Source organism: Pinus tabuliformis, chromosome 5_2 (assembly GCF_031772625.1).
Source record: "Pinus tabuliformis cultivar Carrire ecotype Pingquan chromosome 5_2, CPIR1, whole genome shotgun sequence".
Lineage (NCBI taxonomy): Eukaryota > Viridiplantae > Streptophyta > Pinopsida > Pinales > Pinaceae > Pinus > Pinus tabuliformis.
In genome coordinates, this window is record NC_142306.1 from 66457 (window position 1) to 79356 (window position 12900).

At 42.3% G+C, this 12900-nt stretch overlaps 1 protein-coding gene across 1 annotated transcript; it reads left to right on the plus strand.

Annotated features, from left to right (window-relative positions):
- The first annotated feature begins 210 nt into the window (after positions 1-210).
- Positions 211-1781, plus strand: LOC149157203 (uncharacterized). Its single transcript, XM_089437620.1, has 2 exons — positions 211-727; positions 1177-1781. Exons 1-2 carry the CDS (start codon positions 211-213, stop codon positions 1779-1781), a joined length of 1122 nt encoding a protein of 373 aa, XP_089293746.1.
- The last annotated feature ends 11119 nt before the right edge of the window (positions 1782-12900 follow it).

Below are 12900 nucleotides of genomic sequence, written 5' to 3' on the forward strand. Positions count from 1 at the left end.
TAGTTTGCACTATTGATGATGACTAGAAATACAATGAATGAAAATACAATGACAATTACCGATTTCTTATTCTAGGAGTATCTTATCCGTATGAACAGTAGCATAGAGAGTGAACACTGCTGAGATCTATATCCCAGGTTGAGGATAGTCGAAGTCAAATTTAGACCATACATCAAATGTGCGGATTTTGAAGTTATTTCATTGGCTATCATGCGACTTTTGATTAAGTACGTTTACTGCCCTCGGTTATCCTATGGGAAATTTACGATAGGTTATGTCATGAAAATCCCAAACGGAGATGATGTTTCCTATAGCATTGGTTCTGCTATTTCATTAAATGATTCTAATGGTCAAGCTATTCCTAATACGAGCGTCTATGATCAGATTGAGCAATTAGCAAGGGAAAAAGCAGAGGATTATGACAAAGAGGTTCTATCAGGGTTATTCCTTCGAGTGTATTATGATGGTAGGCTTGAAAAAGAGTCCCCTCTGAGCAATGAGGAAATTGATACCAAACTGATGGAATTAATTCATTCCGGCATAGGTGGTGGTTCACCACAAGCAGTGAAAGATATGAGTGTTAAGGAGCATCATTATCCGAGGCATATACCAGCCCTCAAACCTACGAGTAAGGAAAGGAAGCCTTTCATTGTAGCTAATACAGAGACTGTTCTCGTCCAGAATGTTCATGTCCCTTACGCTGCAGGTTTCTTGGTTGTTAAGCCAGGTGAACCAAATTCTTTAATTTCAACATATTTCAGTGAGGATTATGCCCTTTTCTTACCAGAATTTGAAGAAAGAAGTCATTACATGTTGACACAATTTATATATCATTTAACATTGGCTGCTGAGAAAAGGAAGATTCACACTGTTTACCTCCATAACTTCTCATGATTCAATGGTATTTTGTTAATGAAATATTATGCTTCTCGTGGGGATGAGTACACTATCAAACCACTTATGAGGAACCTTAGGGTTTATGAGTTAGTAGTTTATCTGGGTACTAAGGTTCTGTTACATTTCAAAGATTCATTAACTCTGCTCCCAGGTAGTCTGGATACATTGGCTAAAACTTTATGTCCTCAATTAGGTCCTAAAGGCTCCATCTCACATGATGAGGTGCAAGTGTCGAATCTTAAGACTCTTAGACCACAATTGGTATCTTATCTTGAACAGGATATTCGTCTATTAGGTGGGGTTATGAAAAAAGCTCAGGATATTTATTGGACTCAATTCAAAATAGATACACTACTTGCTTGACATTGTCAAGGCTAGCTCTTAGCATTTTTCGTATGAGGTATTACGATCCAAAGAGTTGGCCTATCCATATACCAAGTCAGAATGAAGACACATTTATTCGGCGCGGGTACTATGGTGGCCCTGCCGATGTGTATATTCCATATGGGAAGAATTTGTACTACTATGATGTGAACTCCTTATATCCATATATTATGAAAACATGTAATATGCTGGGTGGAGTACCCGTCTGGCATGGTGATTTGGAAGGCCAGGAATTGTCCAACTTGTATGGCTTTATTGAGGCTTATGTAGTGTGTCCTCGTACCATTACTCAACCTTTATTACCCTATAGGGATCATCATAACACTTTACTGTTTCCAACAGGTAAATTCGTAGGTGTCTATTATAGCGAAGAGTTGAAATTTGCACGAGACTTGGGTTACACGATTATACCCCTAAGGGGATACCTGTTCGAGGAGCGGGCTAGTCCTTTCGATAGCTTCATATCTACCCTCTTCTCCAAGAGACAAGAGGCTAAGTGAAATGGTGATGATGAAATGGCATATGTTTACAAGATCCTAATGAACTAGCTGTACGGTCGATTTTGCATAAACCCAGAAAGCACTGTCACAGAGGTCTGTAGTAGGGTTAGATATGATGAATTGATTCATAAGACAAAATTGATATTTGGTGACAAGCTTAGCAATCATTACTATATTGTCAGTTACCTTATCAATACGGAAAATGTCTCCAACTCCGACTGGAATCCACCTAAGATATCGGTTGTTTAGTTGTCCGCAGCTATTTCGACTTGTGCTTGTATTCATATGTACAAATACATATCCAGAGAGGATTGTTACTATACTGATACTGACTTAGCCATTCTAGGAAGCCCTCTTCTAGAAGAAGAAATTTCATCCATGGAATTGGGTAAGCTAAAGCTGGAGGACTTTGTCGAGCATGGTGGGATCTTCTTAGCTCCTAAGACTTATCGCTTAAAAAGAGATGAAGAAGCTGGTGATATAATTAAGCACAAGGGTCCTGCTAAAAACTTAGTAATTGCTGAATGGTTTGAGTCACAATTGGCTGATGTATCTCGAACTCAGGAGGTCATCGTGGAATCTCCCTTCCAAATAGATTAGAAGACCCTAAACATAATAAAAAAGGAGACCCTAGTCAAGCCTGGAATTAAAGTGGATACCAAAAGGGACCCAATCTTTAATAAGGACGAGGTATGGGTTGCTACACAACCTAAGGATATCGTAGACTATGGAGATCAGGAAAGCACTATTATCAAATATGAGTTGATGTTTCAGCAAAAGCAGATTGAGAGTCTGGCTAAGCTGAATCAGGAGCTGTTAGACAAGAAAGAGGAAGAATCAGCTCAGAAGGATGTTCTGGCTCACCAGATTGCTGGTTTGTATGACCAGAATGAGAAGATTAATCAATATTATGCTAGTATGCTTGAAGATAATGCTCTTCTGCTTGAAGAGAATGCTCTTCTGCGTGAAGAGATGGCTAGTCATATTAATGGTATGGTTGGTTTGTATGAACATAATGCTAGTCTGAAGGAGCAGATTGAGAGTCTGAAGCAACAGATTGAGAGTCTCATTAAGAGTAATCATGAAAAGGATGATGTTATTGATCATCTAATGATGAGTAATAATGAAAAGGAGGATATGCTTGATAATCTAATGAAGAGTTATTGGGTGAAACAGGAGCAGATTGATAGTCTGACTGAGAAGCAGCATTCTCAGAATGATATCTTGATTAAGCTGCGGGATCAGAATCAGGAGCTGCGGGATCAAGATCAGATGAAACAGGAGCGGATTGATGGTCTATCTAAGATGATAGATGATCAGGCTAAGATTACGGTTGATTATAATACTCGTATTCTTGAAGAGATTCAGAGGCAGAATAAGCTTATTCAGAATAAGGATGCTCAGATTAATGATCTGCGTGAGATGAATGCTAGTATTATGAAACAGAAGAATGAAGAGGTCGCTAGACTGGAGGGTAAATTAGGTAAAACCACCCATAAGCCGAAAGAGCCATCCTGGTGGAAGGATAAGGAGAGGATGGATAATAGGAAGAAGCCGAAGAAGCCTCATGGGTCAAAGGGTTACCATAATTGGACGGTTTATAAGCCTCCTGGGTCAAAGGGTTACCATAATGGGGCGGTTTATAAGCCTCCTCCGTAAGTAGCTTGGTTGCTAGATACGGCGTAGTTAGTTATATATGAGCATGTGGTAGTTGCGGCTTCATAAAATAGAGATTCAGATGTTGCCGTAATGGCATATATAATTCAATGTAGACCTACTCGATCTATCTCTCTTTAGCTAGCCTATGTTGCAGTGGTTTTCCAGAGGCATCGAGAGTGGAATCTCGTCTGAAAGGATGCGTAAGTAGGCTCGACTGATAAGGATGCGCAAGCAAGCTCGACTGTTAAGGAGAGGACCTTTAGGGTGCGTAAGCATGCTCGACTAATAAGGAGAGGTGCTCGACCAAAAGGATGTGTAAGCAGGCTGGACTGTTAAGGAGAGGACCTATAGGTGCTTAACCATAAGGGAGAGGGAGAGGAGAGGGCATTTGCGTGCGTTTTACGGCTACTTGACATGCCCAAGATGGGAACCTCAGAAATCATCTGAAAGGCCATTTGTGTGCGTTTTATGGCTACTTGACATGCCCAAGCTGGGGAAGGCTGCGTAGACCTCAGAAATCGTCTGAAAGGATGTGTAAGTAGGCTCGATTGATAAGGAGAGGGCATTTGTGTGCGTTTTACAGCTACTTGAAATGCTCAAGCTGGGGAAGGGAACCTGCGTAGACCTAAGAAATAACATAATTTGGCCATTTGGGGATGCGTAAGCAGGCTTGACCACCGGAAAGGATGCGTAAGCAGGCTCGACTGATAAGCCCACCGATCCTTAGAGAGACCTACCCGGTAGGTAGAGGTGTAGCAGTTGTATCTATTCACTTGTATCGGTTGTCTCCGTTCAATGCTATGAAAGAGAGAACCGCCCCTTCTTGCATATGAATCTGGTGTATTCGAACGGTACCAAGAATCGCCAAAAGCTAGTTGTTCCAAATTGAAGTAAGTAATGTAATTTATTTTGGCAGAACAAAATTTGGGAATAATGGGGATCCAGCCCTCTACGAAAGCAAGCATCTCAGAGTGCTTGGTTTACCGCTTCGATGAGTTACTCAAGCTTTTCCCCAGATAGATATAAAGGCTCTTTGAATCGGATGAAGTGAATTGATCAGAGTAAGCTACTGTCTTTGGTCTAGAATCACGCGCTAGCCCCTCCCTACTCAGCTAAGTAAGGAGGGAGCGAGTTTAGTAGCCAATGCTATTCCATATACTGAATGAGGGTCTCAACCTTACTTCGACGTTCTCTCGGTATGGTAACGGTGGGCCTTATGATAATACATAGGAAAAGACTTGCCGGTGAGGCGGGGAAACCCGAAAAAACAAGGAGGGAGCTAAACAACCCCGACCCCAAGCAAGTATTCCGGTCGAACCAACAATGAAACCCAATCATGCTTGCTTCATTCAAGCAAGACTTTTTCATCCATATGAACTTAAGGAACTCTCATTTTTGTTCGTGGGGGTCGGGAATGGTTATTTGGTTGGAAAGAGTGAGTTTCATTTCATAGGAAAAGCAAGCCCCAAATCGGATCGTTTTGATCCACTATCTTTCTTTGAGGTAGTTCGCAGTGCTCATTATATCTCGACCGGGGAAGCCAACTTATGTTTATCACACCAAATGGACTCCATTTTCATCACAAAAATGTATTACATCAAGATCCATTACTAAAATCGAATCACGGCAACATGACGGAAGTTCCTAGATCGTGTGAAATAATAGTAGTTCCAAAGGCACTCCCAAATTTCATAATGATAGATAGAGAATTGGCAATGGAGATTTCGCGCGGTCAGAGATTCGTACAGGCACGAAGAGGTTCGATGGGAAAGTCGTTTAGATCCAATCAATTTTTTCCCGATTAAGGGTCCGGGAAAGACACGTGATATGTCAGTAACCTAGCATGACAAAGCACTCCCCAAGGGCATATTTTTATAGACATTTTTGTGCCTTACAGCATTGAGCATGAAATGTCCATAATCTAAGGGATCCAAAGTCCCTAAACATGTTGTTCCTACCCCTAGAGGAACAAGCCTAAAAAACCACAGCAATTCACATAAGTTCTCCACCAGAAACTGCTCAAAAACAAGTCAATTCAGGATCAATTCAGTGGCTCCACTAGCTGTCTGCGCTGAATGTCAAAGCCAACACTGGCTACCTGCACTGCAACGCAGGTAGAAGCACTACCAGGGTGTGCTGAGCGAGAGTTGACAAATGGCAAGTTCATTCCAAGAGGTGTCAAGACCCAGGAAGCTTCCAGAATCTTCCTCAATGACACTTGCCTCACTAAATTCGACTAGTGATGAGTAAGAGGTTCCCAATCTCCAAGTGGAAGCAAGAACCTCCAAGTGGAATCAAGAACTGACAGAGGGAGAGGACACTAGTCAGATCTCAAGCTGACTCATCCTCTCTCCAAACATCTATATATGGATCTCTCCTCCATGAGATCTGGAGGCTGGAATTTTGTTATTGCAAAGAATTGTTGTTGGTTTGAGATTGGAATCATTGGGTGCTTAATGCTTTGAAGGGGGTGAAGATAGGAATTCCATTTGCTGGGAAGGAGATGCTGGATTGGAGCCCTCTGGGTTGTATCTCTTCCTGAACCTTGTTATTCATCAATAAAGCTATCTTGGTTTCTCCTATATACTGATGTATCTTTGATGTATGATTGCATTAGTATGTTTAGTTTATTTCTAATCCTGAACTAGTTATGAATATGAATCTATGTCTTGTGTAGTGTTCTCTTCTTGTGATCTTGCAGAAACCTCTTGAAGCTGGGCGAGCGAGAAGGCGAGTAGCTGGGAACTCTCAAAGAGAAGAGAAACCGGATTGGAGGACAAACGAAAGACACCGGTTAGTCCATCCATCTCTCTTCATTCTTAATTCATAAAGGAAGAATACTAGAATAGCTGTCTCTGTTTGTTGCTAAGGCACTGTCACACCTTAGGTGGATAGGATCGTCCTGCATAGGCTTTTTTCCCACAACAAATTGGCGACTCCGCTGGGGAGATCTGTTTAGTCATTTTATTTGTGTTTCCATGATTGTTTGTTTCATAGACTCAACAGCAACAATCGAACTGCATCTGCTATTCTTAGATGCAAAGTAGACAGCTGCTGCTTTGATCCAATCACTGGATTTGTCTATGATCTGAACAATGAACTCACAAGTGATTTGATGATCCTTTGTGATAGATCTTAGTACCCCCTCAAAGCATCCCTTTGATTGTACCTTGCTTGTTGCTTTGATTTGGCCTGAAACCGTAGATTAATCAGCAAACTGTGACCCAGAACCCAGTGAGAAACTCTCGTTTCTCCTTCAGCATAGACCCTGTGAAGAGGTTTTGCATTTCAACGCAGGTCCCGTGAAGGCTACCTGCGCTGAATGTCAAAACCCCTGTGTTGAGGTTGCGCTGATCCAGTTAGGCCTTGTGCAGCTGGGGTTCTCTGCTCTGTTTTGCCTTGTTTTGATCTCTGATTTTTGCAGCATGTAACCAACATAGGTACCAGTCTGATAACTCCTTTTCTCTGCTTAAATTCCGCCTCCTTTTGTACAAAAAGACTGTGAGTGTTTTTATGTGTTTGTGGCGTCATTTACAGTCTTCTTTTGCGAGAGTGAAATAGTCATCCTGTAGCCCTTGATTCAGATCTGTTGATTGTGATCTTAGGAGAGAGTTCATTGGCTGTTTACAGTTGACTATACATTTACTTTTGCTTTTGGTTTGAGTTTGTCTCTTTTAAGTGTCGAAACAAGTGTTCACTTCGAAAGTCGTAAAGTGTTGTAATCTCTTCTACCCTTTCTGATTTCGAAAAAGTAAACTTGTTTGTATTTCTCATTTAAAAGCAAATTCAAAGTTGTACAAAAATCTTTCTTTGTAGGCATCAATACTAAGAAAGCGGAAAACAAACACCTGCATTGTGCATTTGCATCTTGATAGTTTGCATGCTTGATTTAGGGAAAGTGCATTAGAGTGTGTTGATTTCTCTTTGAGAAAAGATGGTGTCTTTCTTTTCCCTTTGTAGCTAGGATTTTCATAAGTTGAAAAGATATAAAAAGCTTGCTTATCATCTTTAGACTGCATTTATGAATTTGTATCATACATCTCGTGGTGAACCTCAAAAGGCAAACTTCTAAAACGATCAACCTAAAATAAATTGAATGAACTTAACAACGCTTTGCAACATAACGTACAACATAGAGGTCTAGGCTAGAGACGTGTTCCGGCGTCGTAAAGCCTGGTGACTGTCGATCTCGTTGATGGTGGGTGATTCCTCCTGAGGGACGATAGCGCCAGTACGGATTGTGCTCCCACGTACCGTCGCGTATATATATTGGGAGACCACTATAGGCATAAAACCTTTATCCTTAGGAAGTCGTGTCGGCCGCCCTACTGATCGCAATGCACTGAACACAACATTCAGGAAGATCGACCGCCCGTACCCTAAAAAGTATTCTGCGGTTTTGCGAAAATTTTGGCACACCCTCTACCTAGAACTCCAGAGTAGTTCCTTTTGGCCTTTTTCAGACTCTATAACGGAAAAAGTCCATCCGAGCATTTGTCACTTCGGGCTCGTTAAAACATCGAAGGAGACTAGAGTCATCTTTAGCTTTTTCTCGACTCTTTAAAAGTGAAAAAGCAAGTTGTGTCTAAAGAATCTAAAAAATTCATTTAATTCGGAAACACACTTTCCCCTTTTGTATTTTGGTTGATTGAATAATCCGCAATCGTGGAAGAAAGTCAATTGAAACCCCGTCGTTCGCGGAGGCTTACGAGTCAACTGCCTTTGTCTCCGGAATCGAAAACAGTACGGACAAAGCGAACTCGTTTAACCGGTTCGAAATCTCCTATCAAAGTTAGAACAAGTGTTCCAACAACATCTGAGATTCCGGTTACTCCAAACATTTCTGGAAACCCTGCCTCTACAGAAGAAGTTCAACAATCACAGAGGGACAGTGATACTGATCCTAGTCTGAGAACAAACACTTGTGTTACTGAACTAGTTCCATCTGTAACCGGTCCAGAGAGTATTGTTCTTCAAACATCTGTCGCTGTTGATTCAACCCCTTCTTCGGCACCAGAAATATTTTACAGACCTAACGGTCTTTCCCTTCCACCTGGTTTGATTGCGATAGAGGAAATTGTAGAAGATCCGCAAGCAAGTACTCCGACACATTTTGGAGTCGGGGTCACTCTATTTCCTTCATCAGAAGTTAGTCTACCACAAGTGGAAGTTCCTGTAGAATCGCTAGGTAATCTCTTGGATAGACTCAAAATGTTTGAGCAACCGTCGACATCTAGGACTGTGTCGAATGACACAGCGACAACAGAACTCCCTGCCGTCACTCCGATAATGTTTGCCGGCATACCATCTATCCCGACTAGCTCACAACCGCTACAAGGAGTCCACCCAGGGACTATTTCGACAGTGTGGTCCGTTCCAGTTTGTTCCTCCAGAATAATATCCGGCAACTCTTATGTTGAAACTTGCCTGATTGATCCATTTGGAGGTCAATTCGGGCAATCCAGTCCCCAAGGACAAACAATCCCCTTGAGTTCTGAGTTGCCACCGTATGGGGGGCAGTATGCCCTTTCATTACCCCCTCCGGGACGATATCCATACGGGATTTCACAACAGTATTCAGGTTATACGGGAGTTACAACAAGTGGTTGGGTACCTATGCTACCTCAACAACCAAGGGTTGTGTATTCTATGCAACAATGTGTACCTATGTCGAACATCCCGACCACACCGGCAATTGTGACAGTGTCGCAAGTTCAAACGTTGCCTGTCGTATGTCAACCTCATATTTCTTAGGTTGTAATGCAACAGCCCCTTGACCCTGTGGCTCAACCACAATCGCCAACTGGTGGGGCGACACAGGTCCAAACGGGTACAATTACCCCACATCTTGGTCCGACGGTTAGTATAGCACAACAGAGCATGGCTTCACAACCGTGGCTGGTGCAATACCAACAACCACAATTCCAGCAAGTGTACCAAGGTTCTGAGCAGCAGATCTTTGCGAACAGTGGACAACCGTATATTCAAAACGGTCAAAACCAACCGCTTTACAGTGGTCAAGTCCACCAACCGTATCAGTCATACCAACATCAATTACATTATGCTGGTATGCAAAGGCCAACTGCTCAGGCAATTCCATCGTACCCTGGATATGCTTCACCTAACCTGAATCAACAGTTACCATTCCTGGCAACTTTAGAGTTACCCGATTTACACCGGTTAACAAACGATCCAATTGCTTAAGCCCCTTGGTGGCCAACGATTCCTCACAAACTTCCTTCGGACATTCCTAAATTTAATGGAAATCCGGGTGAAGATCCATCGAATCACGTGATGACCTTTCATCTATGGTGTTCATCAAACACCTTAAACGATGATTCGATAAGGCTTCGCCTCTTTCAGAGGACGTTAACAGGTCCAGCGGCAAAATGGTATATTGAATTACCTAGAACCTCGTTCGACAATTTTAGCTCCCTGGCCATGACTTTCTTAACCCATTTTCAATTACCAATAAGGTATGAAACGGGAACGGAAATCTTAACCAACTTCAAGCAGACAATGGCCACTCATATATCCGATCATATACATGAGTGGCGTCGTCGTCGTAGGATGGTAAAAACGTACGTTCCCGATCAGTTATTAGCTGAATGGTTTATCAAGTCATTACTTCCTGCTATAACGGAAGATGTGGCAAAGGGGGGAGTCGTAACGGAAGAGCAAGTTATCACTCATGCGCAGTATCTAGACTTAGTCTATACTCAGTCTGGCACGCTCTATGACAAAATACCTGACGCCCCTAGGCCGGAATTCTCAATTCCTCCTCCTCCTAAATCGAACAATGACTCTCATGCCGGCGATGGCGTGATTGGCATGAAAAACGCGAAGTCAACAAAGGCCAACTCCAAGAAGGCCTGTAAGACTTCAGATAAAAATGCAAAAGACGAAATTCTTGCTTTGGAAGTAAATGTCGTATCAGCAGATAAAGGGAATGAAACCAAACAACCAGGAAGCAAGAAAAAGCAAAACAAAGGGAAGAAGAAGAAACAGGGTGAGTCATCTCCTGAAAAAACTTCTTCAAACCCTCCTGGAAATAGGAAACTAAAATATCCATGTCAAATATGTGATGAGGATCATCGGACAGGAGAATGTCCATACAAAGCTGAGCTTAAAAGATTCTTCAAGAGTTCACAAACCTCAGCTGTGTTAACTGATCCGTTTCCAAATCCAGGTCAAAATTTGGTTGATAGTGGAAATGCTTCCCCGTCGCAAGTGCTTATGTTGTCGATTTCCAAACAACAAAATGATGCTTTGATTTCGACAAGGAACAAAGATTACGGGAATCTGCAATAGTCGAACGGCAAGGAAAAAGATCAACCAAGTAGTTCGACAACAACTTCGACAGAAGTTGTACCGCCCATCATTCCTGAATTAACAATAAAACCGCCAAAGGGAGTAGTACACAAGTCGACATTTAATCCTCGCACCAGAGCGGCGCAACATTATAACATAGTGGAAGATTTGGCCCAATCGCCATCCGCTATGTCGACTCTTGAAGTACTACAAAATTGTCCATCCCAAAGGCAGGCTTTGTTATCGGCTATTGGTGGGGTTGATCCTAAGGATTCCAATCTTATATCCTTTGACCACAAAGGATACGATCCTCAGTTACCAGCTCAACTAGCTTTCCTTATCCAAGTGAAAGCCCTCAACAAAACTGTTCACAGAACAATTATTGATGAGGGGGCATCTACATGTATTATGTCGATGAGTTGCTGGAAAACTTTAGGATCTCCAACCTTGTCGCGATCTTCGACGACATTAAAAGCATTCGACGGAAGGACATATACCCCGTACGGTATCCTAAATAACTTGAAGGTTGAACTAGGGGGAAAAACAGTAGAAATAGACGTTGAAGTCATCGATGGGAATCTTGACTACAACATCCTACTGGGAAGACCATGGATATATGCCATGGCAGCTGTAGTGTCAACTTATTTTAGGAAGATCGCATTCCCTTTTCAAGGAGGGATTACGATCGTTGACCAACAAAACTTCCTCCCTAATGGTTCACAAGTTACAGGAAGCATTCCCATGATCCATGGAAGCAACCATTCGCTTCAAGATATCGGAGTAGGCCTACTGAAAGACACCACATTAATGGGAACTTTCGCACTTCCACCTCCAATCTATATAGGAGAAGTAGCGTTGGTAGGAGCCTGCAACATGATATCTTCCAAGAAGATCTCAGAAGACGATATCAACATGGATCATGAAATGGTTTTGCCCCCAAGCCCTATAGAAATATTGTAGCAATCAATGTTTCGGGCATGGGAGGTGAACCCACATCAACGCTCATCAAGCGTTTGGGTAGATAGGTCTAGAGAATATGGCACCCCATTAGATCCTTGGTCAAGAGTGCATGGAACCGACGAAGGAATCCTACAATCGATGTTGATTGAGGGGGCACCATGGAATGATTGCCACCATTGTTCCCTTCTTCCGGATTATGAAGAAGATACTCAACATGACCTTTACCACCCTTCAGTTTTTGAATAACTATCAAACACTGTAAATATGGTGGATTCCGAGAGAAACTTATCCAATATTGAAGAGACTATAGCCATAAATATCTCGACTAAAACAAATGTTGTAGAGAATATTTATGTCGGCAAAGGTTGTTCACCTTCAGAACTGGAAATATATAACGCTCTTTTTCGCGAGTTCAGAGATGTCTTTGCCTGGTCATATGATGAAATGCCAGGCATTGACTCGAGTATCGTTGAACACGAAATTAAGATGTATCCAGATGTCAAACCGGTAAGACAACGGCTTCGGCAGGTGCACCCCAAGAAAGCCGCTGCCATTAAGGCAGAAGTTGAAAAAATTCTCCATGCTGGTTTCATCTACCCGGTTCCTCTAACCGATTGGGTATCGAATATTGTCCCCGTTATGAAGAAACAAGGGACAATTAGAGTGTGTGTCGATTATAGGGATGTAAACCAAGCTTGTCCGAAAGACAACTACCCTACACCCTTCATTGACCAGATAATTGATGAATGCTCCAGATGTGAAATCTTTTCATTCATGGATGGATTCTCTGGGTATAATCAAATAAATATCCGCCCACAGGACCAGTCAAAGACTGCATTCATTTGTCTGTGGGGCACATTCGCTTATCGAAAATTACCCTTTGGTTTAAAGAACGCAGGGGCGACGTTTCAGAGGGCAATGAATTATGCCTTCCATGACATCAAAAACATCGTTCAACTATACCTCGACGACCTTCCGGCTCATTCGCGAAAGCGGACTGATCATCTGCAGCATTTAAGAACGATATTTCTACGTTGCCGACACTACAAGATAAGACTCAATCCGCACAAATGTGTATTTTGCGTCGGTTCTGGTCGTTTACTTGGCTTTGTAGTCTCTAAGGATGGGATTCGTCTCAACCCTTGCAAGCTTCAGGCAATCATTAATTTGCCTCCACCTTCAAATTTGC

Coding starts and splice junctions, on each gene's coding strand:
- LOC149157203 (XM_089437620.1), top strand. CDS start 211: ATGCGACTTTTGATTAAGTACGTTTACTGCCCTCGGTTATCCTATGGG. Junction 728..1,176: donor TTTCTTGGTTGTTAAGCCAG/GTGAACCAAATT, acceptor TATCTTGAACAG/GATATTCGTCTATTAGGTGG.